General features: G+C 45.5%; 1 protein-coding gene across 2 annotated transcripts in view; it reads right to left on the bottom strand.

Moving 5' to 3' along the window:
• Positions 1–23,719, bottom strand: part of LOC143815612 (protein DGCR6-like) — a 45,959-nt gene that overhangs the window by 5,531 nt on the left and 16,709 nt on the right. For both annotated transcript variants that reach the window (XM_077295008.1, XM_077294998.1), the window contains exons 3-4: positions 11,389–11,489; positions 9,109–9,249 (exon numbers count right to left, since the gene is read on the bottom strand). In XM_077295008.1, coding sequence (XP_077151123.1) covers positions 9,109–9,249; positions 11,389–11,489 — 242 coding nt within the window. The remainder of the gene's footprint in view (positions 1–9,108; positions 9,250–11,388; positions 11,490–23,719) is intronic.

The following is a 23,719-nucleotide window of genomic DNA, read 5'->3' as shown; positions in this document are numbered from 1 at the left end:
CGGAGTAGTACCAACAAATAATTTCATAGGGAGGGACGACAGCCTGCAGAACTGGTCTGCCAAATGTTAAATCCCTGTTAAAGTCTAATCTGTAGTGCCTGGTGAACAGACGACCAGGTGGCGGCTCTGCAGATCAGCTCCATAGTTGTGTCTTCTCTCTCTGCCCATGATGTCGACACTGACCGTGTAGAGTGGGCCTTTAGCGATAAAGGAGGGAATAAGTTCTGAGATGAATATGCAAGAGCTATGGCTTGCTTAATCCAATTGGCAATTCTGTTCTTTGCCGCCTTTTTGCCCTTGTTCCTTCCTGAGTATTGGATAAATAAATTTTGAACAATCCTCCAGCTCTCAGTCTGTTGGAGGTAGAAAAGAAAAGTCCTTCGGACATCCAAGGTGTGGAAGGACTCTTCCTTCCTGTTGGAAGGGTCAGGGCAGAATGAGGGCAGCCTATGTCCTGACCTATATGAAAGTCTGACGTTACCTTAGGTAAAAATGATGTGTCTAGACGAAGGATTATACTGTCAGTTGTTACCCTGAAATAAGGTTCTTTCATAGATTGTATATTGGTTCAAATGGAGATTGTGTCAGACTATTTAGTACCAAATTCAGGTCCTGGGGGGGGGGAACACGATTACGCACTGTGGGACAGAGTCTACTGGCTGAAGTTATGAAGCGTTTTATCCAACGATGGTTGGCCAAATCCTGATAAAAAAAAGAACTAAGTGCAGAGACCTGAACTTTTAATGTACTCGGCCTAAGTCCTAACTCTAGACCTTTCTGGAGGAAGTTTAGGATCGGGGCCACATTCGGATGGAAAGGGTCCGGAGTATTCGGAGAGCACCATGAAGAAAATTTTTTCCAGACTTTGCCATAAATGGCGTTGGTTACCGGCTTCCCACTTTTCTGAAGAGTCTGAATTACTTCATAAGACCTCTCGCTCTCAGAATTTTGGCTTCAGTAGCCATGCTTCGAGGTTCAATCTGTGTAGGTTCGGGTGTAATAAAGGACCTTGATGAAGAAGGTTGCTCTTCTGGGGTAATTGTATTGGACCCTCGTGGGCCATCTCCAACAGTGCACTGTACCAACCCCTTCCCGCCCACATAGGGGCAATCAGAATTGTAGTGACCCGTTCGGATCGGATTTTCTGGAGAGTTTTTGACAGAATCGGGATAGGTGGGAAAGCATAAGCAAGGTCAAACTTCCAGGGGGGTGAGAAAGCGTCCATGCCCAGTGCTTTGTCTGTCATGTTTAGGGAAAAATATGCTTGTGGTTTGGCATTCTGGCTGTTGGCGAATAAGTCTACGTCCGGGATCCCCCATCGGGAAACTAGAGAGAGGAAGACTTCCTGATACAGGCACCATTCTCCCGGATGTATATCTTTCCTGCTGAGAAAGTCTGCCTGGGTGTTGGCAGACCCCCTTAGATGGACTGCCGTGATAGATAAGAGGTGACGTTCTGCCCAGGAAAAAATTTTTGCAGCCAGATTTTTTAAATTTATCAAACATCGTACCCGCTTGATAACGGAGGTAAGCTACTGTGGTCACACTGTCAGACTATATTTTGACATGGTGACCCTGGAGAAGAGTCGATGCAGGCTTTAAGGCCTCCTCCACTGCCTTCAGTTCCCTGAAGTTTGATGAGCAGGCTCTGATGTTCAGATACCATATGCCCTGGAAGTGAGAATTCTCTACTACAGCTCCCCATCCCCTTCGACTGGCATCTGAAGTGAGAATCTTCAGTGGGATCTGGTCCCAACTGACCCCCTGTTGAACATTCCGGAGACAGAGCCACCATGTCAGCGATGTTCTGACATGATTGGGAAGGAGAACTTTCTTTGACACGGAGCTCTGTTGCCTGTCCCAAGAAGACAATACGTGGGTCTGAAGGATTCTGGTATGGGCCTGGGCCCATGGCACCATCTGGATACAAGAGGTTAGGGACCCCAAAATGGACATGGAATGTCTCAGAGTAGGAGTCCTTAGGGTTTTGTACTTCTTTATCCTTTGCATCAGATCCTGTTGTCACTCTTTGGGTAGAAAGGATTTCCTTAACTCTGAATTCATAAGAACTTCTAGGAATTTCTTCCTTGTGGACAGAATCAGATCTGATTTTTCCCGGTTTGGTATCCATCCCAGGGATTCTAGGATTTCTAGGGTCCTCACCACATCCGTGTTTAAACGGGAGGTTGATGGAGCGACATTAAGCAGGTCGTCTAGATATGGTATAATGCAAATCCCCTGAAGCCGTATGAAAATCACTGCCTCCGCCATGATCTTAGTGAACACCCGAGGTGCTGATGAGATTCCGAACGGGAGGGCGTTGAATTGATAATGTGTGATCATCCGACCCTGGGAAATTGCAAATCTTAGGAATTTCCTGAATTTCTGATGGATGGGGACGTGATAATATGCGTCCCTTAAATCCACTGTAGCCATCACCCAGTTCTGACCTATCAGGGGAATAGCAGATCTTATTGATTCCATTTTGAATCTTCTATTTGTAATCACCCGATTTAAGGGTTTCAGATTGATAATTATCCTGTGCTTCCCCGAAGGTTTCCTGATTAGAAATAGGCGAGAAAAGTGACCCCTGCCTATCTCCTGTTGAGGAACTGGAGAGATTACTCCCGTCTGGAGTAAATCCTGAAGGCCCGAGCAGAATGCATCCTGCGGATGGAGACTTTGTAAAGGGGTAACCCTTAGGCGACAAGGGGGAGGACTCTCGAACTCCAAACTTAGACCATTTTGAATGGTACGGAGTACTCACGGGTTTGAAGAGATGGAACGCCACTGGCTGATAAAGTTTGAGAGGCGACCCCCGACCCCGAGGGAATAGTCACTGTTTATCTGGGGTCTGCGGACCTAGGATATTCCTTCCCTTTCCCCTTTTAGGGTAGCTCCAGCGGCCTGTTTTGCCCTTGCCTTTGAAAGGTCTGATATCTTGAGGGACGAAAAAACCTCTTTTTTGGAATCCTCTGCTCGGGAAGCGCCTTCTTTTTGTCTGTGGCTTTGTCTAAAACATCATCCAGGGCCTGACCAAACAGGTATCTACCCTGAAACGGAATGGTACAAAGTTTTGCTTTGGATGTAATGTCGCCACTCCAGGACTTCAGCCACAGAGCTCTTCTGGCCGAGTTAGAAAGCACAGCGGCTTTGGATGCCACTCCGACAGATTCCGCCGAGGCGTCGGCAAGAAACCCCGTAGCTTTTTGGAGCAGGGGAAGGGAATCTAGAATCACTTCTCTTGATGTCCCCTGGGTAAGGTGAACCTCTAGAGTACGGAGCCAACAAAATAGAGATCTAGCTACACATGTAGATGCTAGGTTTGTCTTAATGAGGTTCGAGATCGTCTAAGGAGACTCTCCATTTTCCGATCCATGGGGTCCTTGAGCTGGGATGAGTCTTCAAATGGCAGTGCTGTCTTTTTTGTCACTCTGGACATCAAACCTTTGTGTGTCCCACAGAGAGGTGTCCCCATCTAGAGGGAAGCGTTTTTTTTTTTTTAACTCCGATGGGACACTAAGCCCTTTTTCAGGGGTTGCACATACACCACACTTACGGTCTTCCGTTTTTCTGGAAGATTTGTCCTTCTTGGGGACAGAGGCCTTGTCTCCCTAGAAAGAGAGAGAAGGAAAACTAAGTCTAAATGCCACCCAGAAGTAAAGAGGACCTTCATCCGCTACTCACAGTAGGAGGGAGGACGCGGGGCTCCGCAGACGCAGAGAGAGGGGTTCGGTCACCGTCCATGGTCAGTCCACAGTCCAGACAGACAGTGGGTCTTACCTGGTGGTGAAATAACGGAGGTCCGGCGCCTGACACCGCGTGCTCCTCCTCTCCCATGTCACATGCAGGAAAAAAGGGGGGGATCCCAGGTGAGAATGCCCCATGTGGCCGCCTGCTCCGGAGTAACAGCGGAACTGCTGGGCGCGCGTGCGTTCCAGCGTGGAACAAACCGGAAGTACTAGCGCGTCACTTCCAGTGCACGCGCACTCCAGAATCCAGCGCCATGAGGAGAGGAGGAAGCCGGGGAGTCGCGAGGGGACCCCGGCCGCACATCACCGCCCTGCTTTACCCCTCGAGGGGGCGTAGGAAGGGCGGGAATAGGGGTCCCGAGTCCAGGCACGGCATGGAGACGGGAGCAGCTATACCAGGAGGAGAGCATCGCCCCCGACCCCAGCTGCCCAGCTAATGGTAAGCTGAACTGTGTGCTCCGGTCGCCGGCCACGGCAGCACCACAGGATCTCTTCATGCCCCATAGGGGACAGGGAAAACACTGGAGGTGGCAGGAAGGGGAGGGTATTTAACCTCTTTGTATTCCTGTCTCCCCATTAGGGCGGGGAGACATCCTCCGATACCGCTGTCGTGGAAGGTGACTAAGTGCCGCTCACTCCGCATCATTAAGTGACTGGTGCTAATGACGTGGCATTAGCAGATTCCTGTCACGACAGGTGCACCTGTCCTATCCTCACCTACTGTATTCTCACCCTTGTAGATTGTGAGCCTTCGCGGGCAGGGTCCTCACTCCTCCTGCACCAGTTATGACTTGTATTGTTTAAGATTATTGTAGTTTTTATTATGTATACCCCTCCTCACATGTAAAGCGCCATGGAATAAATGGCGCTATAACAATAAATAATAATAATAATTTATTAGTCCTGACAGGGAGCTACAGACTCAATGTGAAAAAGACAGAAGATGCGAGTGAAAGGACTAATGTGTATGTGAAAGTGAATAATTATCAGCTTTGTAATGGTTCCTGAAAATATATCACACATACTAAGAAGTGAAGTGATGCCAGTGTAAAGTGTAGAATCATCATCTCAAGCTGAACATCTCAAGAGCCTCTTTCCTTTCATACATATCAATTATTTAAACCCAGATAGCCATCAGATGCACAACCGCCTTGCCATGGCGTTCCCATTACTGCACGCTTATCAGAATTTACTTGTAAGGTGGCAACATGTCTATTGTTATCACATAGGTTCCTAAAAAGTGTCCTGTAAAGAACGCAAAAAAGACCAAAGAGTAGGTCTCTTAAAAGAGCCAGAACGCATAACTGGGTTTCTTCCATCAGTAGAAAAGATGGAAGCCCTTTACCATTACCATTCCCACAGCTTCCTAATGCCAATAGCTATAAACACTCACTAAACCTCATTATACCACAGCTCTTTCATAGTTTGCTCTGCACATAGGTGCCCACATCCACCCACTGGACAGAGAAATTTGACCCAGCCCTTTTCTAAAGCACAGAGCAATGTTTGCATCACTGCAAAAGGATGGTAGAAATACCAGATGTTGGATCTCACTGATCAGGATATGGAATATCCTACCAATATTCCAAACATTTTAAAACTGGAATATCCCTTTACATATTTTCAATTGCAGTATGTATCCAGTGTGACCATAATTTTATTTTGCATGGTATTAGTGCTCAGTCCCACTCACTTGACAAAATCTGTCAAAGAAAATTAGCTAGTGTCATGTCGCACTTTATGTGCCCCCAAGTTCTTGGCGGCAATAGTTTAGGCTGGTCTTATACACTGGTCCCAACAGAAAGCTCGCTGGCGTAAAATTGACAAGATGTATTACTAATAAGTCTGGAGCATTGCCCTCTGTGCGCAAAAAAAACAAACAGAACAAACCCTCAAATCTACACCAGCAAAAGATTCAAGTATAATTGGCATTATGGTTTCTGGCAAAAGCCATACTAAATGTGTAGCACCCTGCATGGACCCAACTATTCTACAAAGGTTTGCCCACTTATTATGCGAATGACAACATACATATAATGTGCCTTTTCTTTTCTTTAATGGCAGAAGGTGTTGTAAATAAATTTGTAAATATCCCCACTATCATCCACAGTTCATAAAACTGAATCAAATGTGCAGGGAAGATTCATGGTTATATCTGTGAAATTAAATTTGTGGTTTATATTAGTTACTGCCTACCTTCACAATAATCTACTTTCCAAGCCAGCATCTGCACCGCTTTCCGAATTCTAATACTTTGTAATATACACAGTTAGAATTCGGCTCGCTACTTCCAGGTCACGGCCTCACTGTGCGCGCCTGCACAGCATCGCTGCTTCTATGCAGGCGCCCTCTCTCTTCTGGTACCCCCGAAAGCTTGGATCACTTCCGGGGAGAACGTATGGGGGCTGTGCACTCGCGTGTGCGCCAGCAATACGAGCAGTGGCAGCGCATCTACCTCCTCCAGTAGCGAGTGTAGTCTTCCCCGGCAGGCAACGAGCGTTCCAATCCTCGCACTCTCCGTGAGCCAGGCAACTCCCCAGATCCTGGCATCACGGTGTCCTGCCAGCGGAGGCGGGAGCTGAAGACTGCACCCCCGACGCTGCTTCCGGCGCTGGAGCCGCTGCCGTTCTCAGAGTAACCGCACAACTGGCATCCAGGCCAGGTATCCTCTTCTCTCTACAGGTTCCTTGGGAACAGGAAACCAACTGTGGGAGTGAGGGGGACCGCCCCTTTTATCACTCCGTAGGGTTTCCTGTTCCTAGGGGAGGATCCCTCTCTCGGTAGATGCTGTCGTGGCGAGGAGAAAAAACAAGTTAGATTATACTCACCCAGGGGCGGTCCGGTGTGGTCCAGGTCCGATGGGCGTCACATGTCCGGGTCCGGCGCCTCCCATCTTCATGCGATGACGTCCTCTTCCTTGCTTCTGTCGCGGCTCCTGCGCAGGCGTACTGATTTGTCCTGTTGAGGGCAGCGTAAAGCAATGCAGTGCGCAGGTGCTGGGCTTCTCTGACCTTTCCTGAAGCCTGCACACTGCAGTACTTTGTTCTGCCCTCAACAGGGCAAAAAAAATATGCCTGCGCAGGAGCTGCGACAGAAGCAAGGAAGAAGACATCATCGCATGAAGATGGAAGGCGCCAGACCCGGACATGCGAGGCCCATCGGACCCGGACCGCCCCTGGGTGAGTATAATCTAACTTGTTTTTCTTATTTTTCAGGTTACATCGGGGGCTTATCTACAGCATTACAGAATGCTGTAGATAAGCCCCTAATGGCGGTGGCCGCAGTTTATAGCGGCAAAATGAGGTGACAGATCCCTTTTAAGGAATACTTAAAAATATCAGCCAAATCTGAACCCCCAGCAATATTTAAAAAAAATATCTATACCATTAGATGTGCACCGATTTCAACATAGCTATGTAGAAAATGTATTTCACAATATTTTTTCCAACTACACACGTACTCGTGGTATATTTAGTGTTTATGACCCCATTTAACTTCTATCTCATCAGATGAGCCAACATGCTCTTCTAAATGGGAATCGGTGCTAAATCACTTCTTCTTGATTCTATGTTGGCATAAGGCCATTAAATCAACTAAATCTGTTTCCAAAGGTGTCAAACACTGGGAAGTGTCTCATAAGATTCTCATTCGCTGGTACTTAATCCTTGTGCACTAGGCAGAAATCATCAGTCATTACCCTGCTATATGCTAGAGAGGCTGTGTGTTAGAGGGTATTATATTTAGAAGACACATTTTTCTCACAAGCCCACCTTTGCATCAACAAATCATGCAAAATTACTTTCCTCTCCGTCCATCAAGAAAACCAGCAATGTAACTCATATTTTTTAAAAATTAGTATGTGCTTACACCAAGAAGTCATTGAAAGGCCAGCAAGCAGAAGCAAACTGGAAACTCTTCCCTAAGGCTACGTACACACTGAGTTTTCGAGCACTTATTCGGAGTGGGTCTTCCTAACAACTTGCCTCAAAACACCTATTCATTTCTATTGTAAAACCGCTTTGTTGTCCATATGTTCAGTGTTTTGAGCAGTTTTCTTCTGGTTCAGGTGTCAACATCTGGTAGGGAAACAAAGTGCATATCACTTCTCTGAAGTGGCTCCTGATGGAACATGCTCCAAACCGGCATTGTCCAGTTGGAAGCCTGCAAAAACCTCAGAGTGCACATACCCCAAGGATCCAGGCTAGTTGGGTTTTTGAGTCACACAGGTTATTACTGTAATTTGTAAGCTACCACATTTTTACTCCCTTACTTGCCACTGCTCTCCGGACCCAAGCGTGACAGCTTTATATATTTCTATGAGGTTGTGACGGCCGGGTCAGAAGAACTTTGGCCAGTCTGTGCATTAGCAGTCCATGCTCGGGCAGATTGGCCCGGAAGTCTGCATGAGCCCTTAAACTCACTGGGTAACTGCTCTACCTTGGCCCTTGTACCACATACAGAGCCTAACTCAGACATCCAGATGCCAATATTTCATTTTCTGTAAGTCCTTGATATTCATGCTTTTTGTTCCCGATTACTTCTCTTTTAGGTTTCCCTGACACTCAAGTTGGAAATGTATTTTATTAGATTAATTAATAGCCTCTGCTTGGCAGATTCAAGTTTAAAGGAACGTGTCACAGCTAAAAATGTTTTTTACCTGTAGATACAGTGGTAATCTGAAGGAAAATAGAATTTAAACCATCTGTAGCAGGCTTAGTGGGCAAAAGCTACACACAGTGTTTCTACTTGAAGACTGTGGATGTGAAGGGACATTATATACTGTATATTTAGAAATAAAAGTAGATTGCAATTTTACTTTTCAACCTTTTAAAAACATCAACCATCTTATAACTTGGCCCCCCTGAAGAGGCCATTTAATGCGATACAGTGGGTTATGTAATTTAGTGGGTACTATAGGAGTTTTACAACATGGGTATGAAACTGTACTATTTGGTTACACTTTGTACTACCCAAATTGTCAAATAATGTGGGTAGATATATCTGAGCTTGCACTTTATTTATAGATTATACCACTCCAATTACCTTTTTGACTACTTTTGTGTATGTGGCAAAGAGATTTGGTTTTAACTATATGTAATAAATAAAGTGTTTCTCTTATCACACATTTAGGGCAGATAACGCTTTGGTGTGATGATGATTCACTATTTTTTGGCGTTATGGATGATACTTTACCAGTGATGGGAAGGGCACTATGTGATATAATTGCGTGAAAGTGTCCAGCTCCTTTGTGAAACATGCTATTATACCATGCTAAAACCTTTACATTGGATCTTTTTTTTTATCTTACACATTGTAGATGGTATTTCACCCAGAATTATGTGGAACGAAACACTTACCTGGGGGTTAGTTGTAACATAGAAACCAGACACACCGGCTTTCTCTAAGGTATTTTGCTGGTCTATAACTTTTTGGTCTAATTCTAGAACGATCTTTTCATCCATCATTCGTTGTTCCTCTCGGATTCTCTGTTCAAGAGCCTATAATAATGAAATACAGATAAAAGGCATCTAAAAAGGATGTTTTCCAGGTTCCTCATAATTAAATCCACAGTGGGCTTAGACTATGTAAAAGAATATCAGCCTGGCCTACCAGTGCTGACTCTCCGCCACAGCTCACAGACTTTTGCACCATTTGACTATTGTGCCCATTCACTGGGATCTCAGGTCTTGTGTCATCTACATCAGCATGCCCACTGACCCAAGTCCTGAGATTGTGCCATTACCGCTGCTATCATGTCAATATAGACCACAGAGAGCAATGAGATGCCAGAGGGTAAGGCTGATTGATTTTATTTTATGTAGAAGATGCTTGTATAGGCAAAAGTAAGTGAAACCTGGAAAACAACTTAAACTTAGACTAAATAAGTCATAGAAATAACATTTCTGGTGTTAAATGTACGATTCTGTATCAATGCACTAGTCGAGTGAGTCAGGATGACTTGCAATATTTTGCAGCTCATAGACAAAGATGATGCCATTTTCTGGAAAATAAGAGTTCCATTCTAGGAAAACCATCCTCGGCAAATAGGTGCAGGAAAACGCTCTGCTCCACTTCATTGTTCACCAGGCACCGCTTTTAGTAGCAGATGAGCCTGATACTAACTCTCACTTCCATTCATTTACATCTGGACTTAGTCACCCAGCGCTGTACTGTCAGGTACAACTTATAGTGGAAGCAGGTTGTGTCTGCAAAACAATGGAAGAAAGTGGCACCTAAAAGCCATCACACCAGCAGGAATGAAGAGTCAGACTCCCTCCAATCAAGGACCTCAGGTGGAACCAAAGCCTAGGCCATCACCTAACTCACTGCAGTACAACAGATCAGGTTGTGGGAGTGGGCACAGATTTATAAAACAGGATGCTAAAAAATACTTACTGGTTTAGAGTCTAGCCATGGTACTAAAGCAGCATCTCATGATCATGCCGTATACCCACAGAATATGACATGAAATGGGAATGGCTTTACTGTTCTATATTCTATAATGGCTATACATGCTCATTACAAAAATATCAAACACGGCAAGAAATAGCGACTCAAATACAAGAATGCCAGACACTGAATGTCCTGACTCCATGACCAGCTGTAATCTTCTAAAACTAGGCTCAGCTGTCTCTTCTTGAGATTTCTTTATCCTTCAGTGCAGTTCAGTTTCCTATTTAATGAGTCTTGCAGGACACAGCGTGAAAGATGTAATTTTACTGCAAATTAATTTGGTTTAGGATGTGATATGAACAGATTACGGATGGGAGCCTGTTCATCAGCACTTAATCATGTCACATTACAGCTGCCCTCCTAAGTATGTTGTAATCTCCCTTACAATCAATTGTGGACTACCAGGAAATGCAGAATTAAGAATGCTGTAATTTCCATGAATTTCTGCGTGCAGTACAACTGAATACAAAGCGGCCTCTTCTCAAGGCCATAGTCCTCCTCAGACCACTGTGTGTGACTGATAATGGCAACCCATACATTCGCAATTAGATTTTTAGTCCAGCTCTGGATACTTTCATGTTTACGTAAGACAGGCTACCAATGTGTGATTAGTGGAGACCACGGCTAACGGTCCATTCATACTGCATGACTATGATGTATGAGCGATTCTCGGAATGTTCATTTTCAGATAATCATGCAGTCTAAATAGGCTGCCAATCACCGATGAGAACAATGGCAGCCTATGCACCCCCGATATACACTTTATAGTGGCCATGGATACTGTGGATCACCTACCATTAAAGGGAATGTGAGCTGAATGGAAGTACCTGGGGAAGGCCACTATTTAGTGTGTGGCACTATGCTGAACCCCCTCTAAACACTAACTCCAGCTGCCACCAGAGCGGAATTGTCAGATCCCCACTAGTCTGATATTGATGACCTATCATTAGGATCATCTGTAATATGTATCATCTTTAAGTTTATTGTTCACATTGGGAAGACACGCTGGCGATTTCCTGTAAGTGAATATGTTAAAGATCATTCACTTGTTGCGTGAAAAAAAGGTGAATTTAAAAATTGCAGCATATCAATTGTTTTCTGCAGTGGACCCTTCCGCAATGAAATCTGCATGTAAGGCAGAACATAGGTTAGCTGACATCCCTAGTGCTCAGCACTGTACTGACCTCTAGCTCCCTCTGCTGGGTGGATTGTAGTACAGACATATTGTGCGCTTTACATGACTGCTGAGCCTCTTTATGCTTCTTGAGGAGATCCTGCTTTAACACTTTACAAAGAGAAAGAGGCACAATGTTATATAGGCACAAAAAATGTATTTGTAATTTAGGCAGTAATGAGTGGAATATCAAAACTTAATTTACATGAGTTCTCATTAAATGCAGGATAAAGAGCATGCCCAACATATCCAGAGTGCAGCAGCTCTAAATGCAGGTAATAAAAGACTCCAGGCCTGGGTGCCCCAGCATAAAAGAATCAGTGACATATAGGTTAGGTCATGGTTGGGAATAGAGTGGAGCGATTTTTTGAAAATTGGGTTCAGGTAACGATCGGCAGCAAAAATTTTGAATTTGCAATGCTCGCCGAACATCATGGGAGTCAACGGGAGTTGAAATGACAGAATATGTTCGGACCCGATCTTCAAACATAAATTTGGCATGAATAGGGTACCAATACAGCAAATTCAGACTCGGAGATCATTTCCGAACAAATCTGCTCATCTCTAGTTGTGAATATTCTGTCCCCGGGGCCTGTGGCTGCAAATATGGCTATGTGAGATGCTGGATCTCTTCACCTTACTTACAATTGGCGACGGTCGCAGATAGCTTAACTAAGCTGCAGGCACACATGTTATGAAGAATCCAGAAGAGACTTTGATTTCTTTAAAGGGAACCTGTCACCCCTAAAATGGAAGATGAGCTAAGCCCACCTGCGTCAGGGGCTTATCTACAGCATTCTGGAATGCTGTAGATAAGCCCCCGATGTCCCCTGAAAGATGAGAAAGTCATAGTTACTCACCGATAACGGTGTTTCTCGGAGCCCATGACAGCACTACGGAGAGAGGGGATCCGCCCTTCGGGGACAGGAAACCTACAGATACATAAGGGCGGTACCTCTCCCTCGCATCAGTTGGTTTACAGAGCATCGGAGGTCCTCCAGGTTAGTTTACAACAGAGAAAATACCATATTATAACATTTCTTAACAAAAAAAGGAACCCCGTGCCTAAATTGTAATATATACATTATATAAATCATATGTAATTAAAGGTGCTCACCGCACTCGTGATGGGAGGGAAATAAGCGAGTGCTGTCATGGGCTCCGAGAAACACCGTTATCGGTGAGTAACTATGACTTTCTCGGTCTCCCATGACAGCACTACGGAGAGAATTGCAGAGACTAAGCTTAGGGAGGGACCACCGCCTCAAGAACCCTTCGACCGAAGGTTAGGTCAGACGTAGAGGCTAGATTTAGTCTATAGGGTCTAAAAAAGGTTGACGGTGATGACCAGGTGGCCGCCTTACAGATCTGTTCTATTGAAACCTCTGACCTCTCAGCCCATGAGGTAGCAACTGCTCTTGTGGAGTGCGCTCTTATACCGTCCGGGATCGCATTTCCCGTAGATGAATATGCCAATGCTATTGCCTCTTTTATCCACCTTGCCAACGTGCCTTTAGATGCCCGGAATCCTTTTCTGGGACCCTGGAAACAAACAAACAGAGAGCCTTCCTTCCTATACTCCCTGGTGGAATCTAGGTATTGGACTAGGCATCTTCTGACATCTAAATTATGGAAGTTCTGTTCTTTCCTATTTCTAGGGTTCGGGCAGAAGGACGGAAGGGATATCTCCTGTGACCTATGGATTTAGACGCCACTTTTGGCAGATAGGCCGGGTCAGGTCTAAGAGTAACTCTATCATCCAATATTTTTGTAAAAGGAGGGTTAGAGGATAGGGCTTGGATATCGCTTATTCTGCGCGCCGATGTTAAGGCTACTAGAAGAATGGTTTTTAGTGACAGTGTTTTTATGGAAATCGTGTCTATAGGTTCGAATGGTGGACCAGATAATGCAGAAAGGACTAAATTTAGGTCCCATGAGGGCATCTTTTGGGTAACTACGGGTTTTGATCTTGTTACCGCTTTAACGAATCTTATTATCCATGGGTTGGCTGCTATATTCTGGTTATAGAGAGCACCCAGGGCTGCTATCTGCACCTTAAGAGTACTAACCGCTAATCCTTGTTCCAGTCCTTTTTGTAGGAACTCAAGTATCTTATTAATTGAAGGACCGTCCTGGATTTTGACTTTGGATACAGACAAGAATTTCTTCCATGTTTTGCCATATATTTTGGTAGTAATAGGTTTTCTACATTTTAATAATGTTGCAACCAAGTTGTCTGAAAAGCCTCTTTTTATTAACAGTTCCCGTTCAAAAGCCAGGCTGTCAAATGCAAGTTCGTCTCCTGTGGGTGGAGGATCGGTCCTTGCTGTAATAGGTCTGGCAGATTCGGTAGAACCCATGGGTCTGAGACCGATAGCATCCTTAGCCAGGAAAACCATGTCCTTTTTGGCCAGAATGGGGCAATAAGGATCATCTTTGTTTTGTCCTCTCTGACCTTGCGGATGACCGCCGGAATTAGAATGGTTGGTGGAAAAGCGTAAGTTAGTTTGTGTGTCCATGGAATGAGAAAAGCATCCAGAGCCTGGGGATTCCCTTTTGGGCTTAGAGAACAAAATTTGTTTACTTTTTTGTTTTTGTGATTGGCGAACAGGTCTATTGTTGGGGTTCCCCATATTTTCGTGATCTGGTTGTAGACAGACTGATTCAGGGACCATTCGCCTTGTCTCAACTGAGTTCGACTCAGGTAATCCGCTTTCTCGTTTTTTGAACCTAGAATATGTAGTGCGGAAAGGGAAAGTAAATTCGTTTCTCCAAGGCGGAGAATTTTGGCGGAGGAATTCATCAGTGACCAAGACCTTGTTCCCCCCTGGTGATTTATGTAAGCTACTGTCACTATATTGTCCGAGAAAATTCGGACATGATGTCCTCGTATGTAGGGAAGAAACGACAGGAGAGCCTGATACACCGCCCAGAGTTCTTTTTGATTTGAGGATGCTGATAGTTCCTGAATTGACCAGTTGCCCTGAGTCACTCTGTTTCCCATGTGGGCCCCCCACCCCCTGGGACTCGCATCGGTTGTTATTACCCGAGATATTTTGGGTACCCAAGGAATCCCTTTTGAAATATTCTGGCTCTTTCCCCACCAGAGGAGGGAATGAATAACGGAGGAATTTAGAGTGACCCTGCTTTCCAAATTGTTTTTTAAAATTTTCTGCCATTCTAGTATGTGCCACTGAAGCTCCCTTGTGTGGAATTGTGCAAAGGGTATCGCCGGCAGGCATGAGGATAGAGACCCCAGTAGAGACATTGCCCTCCTTAGAGTCATGGAGGGGTTTTGCAGTGTTTGTGCTATCATGGCCAAAATTTTGTCTTTTTTGGGGCCCGGGAGCCGGCATTCTTGAACCCGGGAGTCTAACGTCAACCCTAGGAACTCCTGTACCTGAGAGGGTTCCAACTTTGATTTTTTTATATTTATGAGCCAACCTAATTCCGTCAGAGTAGTCATTACCCGGTCTCTCTGATGTCTGCAATTTTGAGCCGAGTCGCTGGCAATAAGAAAGTCGTCCAAGTAAGGGACTATGATAATGTTCTGTTCCCTTATGTGGGCCATCATCTCCGCTACTATTTTTGTAAATATCCGCGGAGCTATAGAAATCCCGAACGGGAGGGCCCTGTACTGGAAGTTTCTTATTTTCCCTTTTATGGATACCGCCATCCTGAGAAACTTTTGAGAATTCTCGTGGATGGGCACATGGTAATATGCGTCGGTTAGATCTATCACAACCATGTAGCAATTTGGAAAGAGAATTTTTATTGTAGATTTTATTGTCTCCATTTTGAATTTGTGATTCCTTACATAATTGTTTAGGTTTCTTAAGTTTATAATTGTCCGAAAGGACCCGTCGGGTTTTGGTACTAGAAACAGAGGGGAGAAAAACCCCTCCCCCATTTCTTGAGGAGGAATCTCCTGAATTACAGCTTTCTTCAGTAGGGAGATAATCTCTTTCTCTAGTGCCGCTTGCTCTACCGACGAAGACCTCATTTTTGTTATTACATAATTTCGAGGGGGGAGGGAAAGGAAATCTATTTTTAGGCCAAATTGTATGAGTCTTAGAATCCAGGTGTTGTTGGATATTTTCTTTCAAGCAGGAAGAAATGCGGTGAGTCTTCCCCCCACCGCAGGGACAATGTCACTTGGTGGTTTTTTTGTCGCGGGAGGTGTTGCCAAAGAGGTAGCCTCTATCTCGCCTTCTACCTTCTTCCCATTTATTTTGGTCTCTAGGAGGTCTTCGACGAAAAAATTTTCTATTCCGAAAGGACTGTTTAAATGGGGCTGGTCCCAAATTTGGAAACCCCTTCTTTTTGTCTCCCGCTTTCTGGAGGATGTCATCCAAGGTTTCCCCGAATAAGAAGTTTCCCTCGCATGGAATAGAACACAGCTTTAATTTGGTTTGGAGACCCCCTGGCCAGCTTTTAAGCCATAGGGTCCTTCTGGCCGCATTGGAGAGAGCAGCGGCCTTGGATGTTACCGAGTCCGCTGAGGAGTCTGCTAGAAAAGCTGCTGCTGCTCTAATTGCAGGAATTGAGTCTAACAATTTACTTCTGGGTGATCCGTCCTTGATCTGGCTTTCCAGCTGGTCAACCCACACCATCAAAGACCTGGAGGTGCAGGTCGCTGCGACTGCAGGTCTCAGGCTACCTCCAGCCGATTCCCAAGCCCCTTTGAGAAAGGTATCTGCTTTTTTGTCTAAGGGGTCTTTGAGGGTACCCATATCCTCAAATGGGAGCGCAAATTTTTTTGAAGCTTTAGCTACTGCTACGTCCAATTTGGGTGCCTTGTCCCAAGAAGTGGACGCCTCATCATCGAAGGGATACTTTCTTTTCAGCGAGGGTACTGAAGAATTTCTCCTGTCCGGTTTCTCCCATTCTTTTTTGATTAGTGTCTGGACATTGGAGTTTAATGGAAAAGCTCTCCGCTTTTTTTGTTTCAGACCTCCGAACATAATGTCTTGAGCCGTTTTATCGGGTCTGGGATCCTCGACCCCCATGGTGGCCCTGACGGCTTTAACCAAAGCGTCCACTTCCTCTAATGGGAAGCAGTGACGGCCCGAATCTTCGTCAGAGGAAGATAGGGAGGATTTGGAATCATCAGAGTCCGCATCCTCAGATGAGGATCGGACAGAGTGAGCATATACCGTCTCCTTCACCTTTTCCTTCCCTTTTTTGGAGGATAATAGGGCATTCTGAACTTCCGATCTAATTATGGTTTTAAGTTCTGAAGCGAAGTCAGGGGTTTCTTCACATAAACGCTGGATACAAGATTTACAAAGCTTTTTTCCCCAGGTTGCCGGCAAAGCTTTGTTACATGTGGGGCAAACTCTATTTTTCTTTTTCTCCAGGCTCTTCTTACCCTAGTAAGGGAGAAGAGGGAGCCCTATTATAGGAAATGTGTACTTTCACGGAGATCACTCACCATTCAGATGTGGAGGCAGGTACCGGTTCTGGAGGAGGGCCGGGATCTGGAAGTGAAGCCTCTTGAGGAGGAGAGTTAGTCCTTGCAGCAGATCTGCTGCGCTGTGTGGATCGACTGCTTGATCCACTTCTGGAGCTCTTTGGGTCATTTTTCTTATGATGCTGCTGCTGCCTTGGCTGCAGCCGCTGTGAATCGCTGTCCTCCATAGTGAAAGGGAGATGGTGCACACATTGTGTGCACCATCTCCCTTTTTAAATCCGGCGCCAGCTCCGGCGTTTTCCGTCACTTCCGGTCCTGCACACATCCCTGGGAGAGGAGAACTTGCCGCGCATGCGCGCGGGGATGACCCGGAAGTTGATGCCGCATTTCCGGAGCGGCGGCCATCTTACTACACCCGGCCCGTGCAGCAGCCGGCACAGGAGCTCCGGGTGATCAGCGCCCCTTCGTCCGTCGGAGTCTGGCGGCGGCCTCTCCCCCTGAAAACCCCATCGGTCTCAGCGGTGGCGGCTTCGGGTGCCGGACCAGCCGCGGCAGGAGCCTCCTCGCTGCCAGAACTCGACTGTCCGGTCCCGGTCCGTGGATACGACGTCTTCCTTGCAGGTACCGCCGAAAGGAGGTTCCCCGTTCAGGGACAGGAAACCAACTGATGCGAGGGAGAGGTACCGCCCTTATGTATCTGTAGGTTTCCTGTCCCCGAAGGGCGGATCCCCTCTCTCCGTAGTGCTGTCATGGGAGACCGAGAAATAGAGGTTACATTATACTCACCCAGGGGCAGTCCCGCTGCGGTCCGGTCCGATGGGCATCGTGGTCCAGTCCGGGGCCTCCCATCTTCTTACAATGACGTCCTCTTCTTGTCTTCACGCTGCGGCTCCAGCGTACTCTGTCTGCACTGTAAGAAGATGGGAGGCCCCGGACCGCGACGCCCATCGGATAGGACCGCCCCTGGGTGAGTATAATCTAACCTCTTTTTCTCATCGTTCAGGATACATCGGAGGCTTATCTACAGCATTCCAGAATGCTGTAGATAAGCCCCTGATGCCGGTGGGCTTAGCTCATCTTCCATTTTGGGGGTGACAGGTTTCCTTTAAGAATTCTTGTTGAATGCATACAAACAGCAGCAGGTAAAAAAGACTTTATTCAGACAGGCTGAAAGCACATGTGCCTCTAATGAAGCCAAGATAGAGACAGACACAAGGAGAAGAAGGAAGTGACATGACACCCAGCAGAGGGAGACATGGAGAAGGAAGGGACAAACTTAATGGAAAGGGAGGATTTCAGCTATGCAAAACACAGGAACACATAGCAACAATAAACAATATGAGAGACTGCAATACTGTATGTAAAATGTACAGGACAGTCTGTAAAATGTCTCATTCATGGGACATAACAGTGATTATCAGCAAGTACAACTCCAAACACTGTCATCTTAGTAGTGGTTCTCAGACTATACACATAAAATCTATATTTATTGGTATCCATTAAAATACAAAAACATATTAAAAATCCCCATAAAAAAATTACAATCCAGAGTGGTATAAGACACTGGTTATGAAAGGAGAGGGTCGTCACCCTATTCAGTCCTCACCTGCCAGCGGAGGTTGGCACCCTCTTGAACACAAATATCACCCCCGCTCCACAACGGCTCTCCCCATAGGTCCCTATTGTGATTACATTGTATGGACAGATCACAAGCCGGTTTTCAGAAAACGAGCATCAAAAATACCTGCAATTGAAATAGGAGTAGGACCACCTATATCGCCAAACAACATCATCCAACCCCGTAGACACCATTTTGGATAACAAATATACAAGACCGCTGTATCGCAATGACTACTACTGAAAATGAGCATAATTTTCAACATCTTGGGTTCTTCACCCAAAATAGTAGAACTATATATCACAACAGTGTATAAAATAACACATAGTAATTGTCATGTGACATGTGGTCAAGCAGAGGATTTCCCTGTCCTGAAGGGGTTATGCACAGTTAAGTGACAAATTTTCACAGCTCCCCCACGTCAACACATCTGGCAGGAACTCGAAGAACTGGACTTTGTCAAGTGCCACCACACGAAGCTTTGCTTGGTACAATATGGAGTACAGAATAGCAAGAGCTTTGAGACGTTTCTTGACATCCAGAAATTTTGCAAGTTTCTATTGCTGAGAAGTGTGGTCTGGATAAAGATTTTATTGCCATCTATTGCTAGGGAATGATGATCTCTGGCTTTGCCAAGTATAGTGTCTCTGACCCTTAAGTGAAGCAGTTTTATAAGCACTGGCCTAGGTATGGAGCCCGGTGGACCGGAAACTCTATGGGCCCTTTCAATAGCAAAAAAACGGTGATAAACTTGCTTTGACATATTTATCTAGAAGCCACATTTCAAAGGAGGATGAAACCGGATTTCGCCCCTCCCGCCTTCTCTGGAACACCCACCAAGCGGATAATACTGAGACAGGATCTATTTTCCAAATCGTCCGTCTTGCTGATTAGTAAGCTCACATCATAAGATGCTCTTTTTAACTCCTTGAGTATGAGTGAAAGTTGATCGTCCACTGTGCTTACTCTGTCTTCAACCTCTTAACTCTTTCAGATACACCATTCATTTCCGGCCTAAAAGGGATTCTTGTCCTCTCTCAAGTTTTTCACATGTATAGCAAGAGAATTAAGAGTCTTATTATTAGCCATAATGGCAGATAATGTCCCTTTCAAACTGTGTAGGTTAAAGCACATGCCTCCTCCCCAGCACCTATAGCAGTGTTCCCCAACTCCGGTCCTCAAGAGCCACCAACAGGTCATGTTTTGAGGATTTCCTTAGTATTGCCCAGGTCATTGAATGCTTGCATGTCCAGATGATGCAATTCTCACCTGTGCAATACTAAGGAAATCCTGAAAACATGACCTGTTGGTGGCTCTTGAGGACCGGACTTGGGGAACAATGACCTATAGCATAAGATGACAGATTGCCATTTGACTCTCCCAGGAAAACAGGCCCAGAGCTGGAAGCCATAGCTCCACTTTCTCCTTTGAAATCTCAGGCTGCTGATACTTCAATCTCCTCTATGTAATTGGAGGATGTGTACGGAGGGAACAAGGGACTGTTTGCATACATGCCCAGCTTGAGCGTGGCAGACATCGCTATTCTCTCCCTTGCCGGAGCACGGGCTCAAGAATCCATAGTGGAAACGCCCCAAATTGTCCCCAAAAGGTGGATTATCCCTTTAACCCCTTCATGACCCAGCCTATTTTGACCTTAATGACGTGGCCATTTTTTGCAATTCTGACCAGTGTCCCTTTATGAGGTAATAACTCAGGAACGCTTCAACGGATCCTAGCGATTCTGAGATTGTTTTTTCGTGACATATTGGGCTTCATGTTAGTGGTAAATTTAGGTCGATAATTTCTGCGTTTATTTGTGAAAAAAATGGAAATTTGGCAAAAATTTTGAAAATTTCACAATTTTCAAATTTTGAATTTTTATTCTGTTAAGTCAGAGAGTTATGTGACACAAAAATAGTTAATAAATAACATTTCCCACATGTCTACTTTACATCAGCACAATTTTGGAAACAACATTTTTTTTTGCTAGGAAGTTATAAAGGTTAAAATTTGACCAGTGATTTCTCATTTTTACAACAAAATTTACAAAATCATTTTTTTTAGGGACCACCTCACATTTGAAGTCAGTTTGAGGGGTCTATATGGCTGAAAATACCCTAAAGTGACACCATTCTAAAAACTACACCCCTCAAGGTGCTTAAAACCACATTCAAGAAGTTTGTTAACCCTTCAGGTGTTTCACAGCAACAGAAGCAACATGGAAGGGAAATATGAACATTTAACTTTTTAGTCACAAAAATGATATTTTAGCAACAATGTTGCTATTTTCCCAAGGGTAAAAGGAGAAACTGGACCATGAACGTTGTTGTCCAATTTGTCCTGAGTACGCTGATACCTCATATGTGAGGGTAAACCACTGTTTGGGCGCACGGCAGAGCTCGGAAGGGAAGGAGCGCCATTTGACTTTTTGAATGAAAATTTGGCTCCAATCTTCAGCGGATAGCATGTCACGTTTGGAGAGCCCCTGTGTGCCTAAACATTGGAGCTCCCCCACAAGTGACCCCAATTTGGAAACTAGACACCCCAATGAACTTATCTAGATGCATAGTGAGCACTTTAAACCCCCAGGTGCTTCACAAATTGATCCGTAAAAATGAAAACGTAGTTTTTTTTCACAAAAAAATTATTTTAGCCTCAATTTCTTCATTTTCACATGGGCAACAGGATAAAATGGATCCTAAAATTTGTTGGGAAATTTCTCCTGAGTACACCGATACCTCATATGTGGGGGTAAACCACTGTTTGGGCACATGGTAAGTCTCGGAAGGGAAGGAGCGCCATTTGACTTTTTGAATGAAAAATGATCTCCATCGTTAGAGGACACCATGTCGCGTTTGGAGAGCCCCTGTGTGCCTAAACATTGGAGCTCCCATACAAGTGACCCCATTTTGGAAACTAGACCCCCCAAGGAACTTATCTAGATGCATAGTGAGCACTTTAAACCCTTATGTGCTTCAGAAATTGATCCATAAAAATGAAAAAGTGCTTTTTTTTCACAAAAAAAATTCTTTTAGCCTCAATATTTTCATTTTCACATGGGCAACAGGATAAAATGGATCCTAAAATTTGTTGGCCAATTTCTCCTGAGTACGCCGATATCTCATATGTGGGGGTAAACCACTGTTTGGGCACACGGCAAGGCTCGGAAGGGAAGGAGCGCCATTTGACTTTTTGAATGGAAAATTAGCTCCAATCATTAGCAGACACCATGTCGCCTTTGGAGAGCCCCTGTGTGCCTAAACACTGGAGCTCCCCCACAAGTGACCCCATTTTGGAAACTAGACCCCCCAAGGAACTTATCTAGATGCATAGTGAGCACTTTAAACCACCAGGTGCTTCACAGAAGTTTATAACGCAGAGCCGTGAAAGTAAAAAATAAGCCGCACGGCTCCGCCCCATTAGGGCGTTAGGACCCACTACGAGGTTTGCCGTGAAGGGGCAGTGGGCTTCATACAGTCTGATCAGAATGTTAAACTGAAAACCTCATGTTCAGTATTTAAATTTTTGCCTAGCGGCTTTAGATCAACATATGATTTTGGGATGTGCGGTTCATGCTCTTTTTTTTCTTTTTGCACATAGCATGTACTTGTCTCTTTTTTTGGACCAGCACTCCTCCCATTTGGCTCAGGTGATTTTAATTAGCAGGAGACTGCAAAGTAAGGGGTCTAGCCCATTTTGGCTCTCACTGAAGAGCTGGAGGAAGGTGAGTTGAAATGCTCCCTTCATTTTGGTGCTGGTGCTGTGTGGCGGCCATTGTTGCTGTGGCTTTGTGCTGGTGGGGCGGCGCGGTCTGGAGTCTTGGGGACTCAGTCTCGCAGCATGGGTGCTGTGGGGCAACAGGCCGTCTGCCCTGCTGGTGCATGGCCGCTGCGGCGGTGGTCGCCGCACGGCTCCGCCCCATTAGGGCGTTAGGACCCACTACGAGGTTTGCCGTGAAGGGGCAGTGGGCTTCATACAGTCTGATCAGAATGTTAAACTGAAAACCTCATGTTCAGTATTTAAATTTTTGCCTAGCGGCTTTAGATCAACATATGATTTTGGGATGTGCGGTTCATGCTCTTTTTTTTCTTTTTGCACATAGCATGTACTTGTCTCTTTTTTTGGACCAGCACTCCTCCCATTTGGCTCAGGTGATTTTAATTAGCAGGAGACTGCAAAGTAAGGGGTCTAGCCCATTTTGGCTCTCACTGAAGAGCTGGAGGAAGGTGAGTTGAAATGCTCCCTTCATTTTGGTGCTGGTGCTGTGTGGCGGCCATTGTTGCTGTGGCTTTGTGCTGGTGGGGCGGCGCGGTCTGGAGTCTTGGGGACTCAGTCTCGCAGCATGGGTGCTGTGGGGCAACAGGCCGTCCGCCCTGCTGGTGCATGGCCGCTGCGGCGGTGGTCGCCGCACGGCTCCGCCCCATTAGGGCGTTAGGACCCACTACGAGGTTTGCCGTGAAGGGGCAGTGGGCTTCATACAGTCTGATCAGAATGTTAAACTGAAAACCTCATGTTCAGTATTTAAATTTTTGCCTAGCGGCTTTAGATCAACATATGATTTTGGGATGTGCGGTTCATGCTCTTTTTTTTCTTTTTGCACATAGCATGTACTTGTCTCTTTTTTTGGACCAGCACTCCTCCCATTTGGCTCAGGTGATTTTAATTAGCAGGAGACTGCAAAGTAAGGGGTCTAGCCCATTTTGGCTCTCACTGAAGAGCTGGAGGAAGGTGAGTTGAAATGCTCCCTTCATTTTGGTGCTGGTGCTGTGTGGCGGCCATTGTTGCTGTGGCTTTGTGCTGGTGGGGCGGCGCGGTCTGGAGTCTTGGGGACTCAGTCTCGCAGCATGGGTGCTGTGGGGCAACAGGCCGTCCGCCCTGCTGGTGCATGGCCGCTGCGGCGGTGGTCGCCGCACGGCTCCGCCCCATTAGGGCGTTAGGACCCACTACGAGGTTTGCCGTGAAGGGGCAGTGGGCTTCATACAGTCTGATCAGAATGTTAAACTGAAAACCTCATGTTCAGTATTTAAATTTTTGCCTAGCGGCTTTAGATCAACATATGATTTTGGGATGTGCGGTTCATGCTCTTTTTTTTTTTTTCTTTTTTTTTTCTTTTTGCACATAAAAAATAATTTTTCTTTCCTCAAAAATGATTTTTTAGCCCAGACTTTTTTATTTTCCCAAGGGTAACAGGGGAAATTGGACCCCAATAGTTATTGTCCAGTTTCTCCTGAGTACGCTGATACTCCATATGTGGCGGTAAACCACTGTTTGGGCACACGGCAGGGTTCGGAAGGGAAGGCACGCCATTTG

The sequence above is a fragment of the Ranitomeya variabilis genome, chromosome 1 (genome assembly GCF_051348905.1).
Source record: "Ranitomeya variabilis isolate aRanVar5 chromosome 1, aRanVar5.hap1, whole genome shotgun sequence".
NCBI lineage: Eukaryota > Metazoa > Chordata > Amphibia > Anura > Dendrobatidae > Ranitomeya > Ranitomeya variabilis.
The sequence above is the reverse complement of the archived record's forward strand: the minus strand, read 5'-3'. Positions and strand labels throughout refer to the sequence as shown.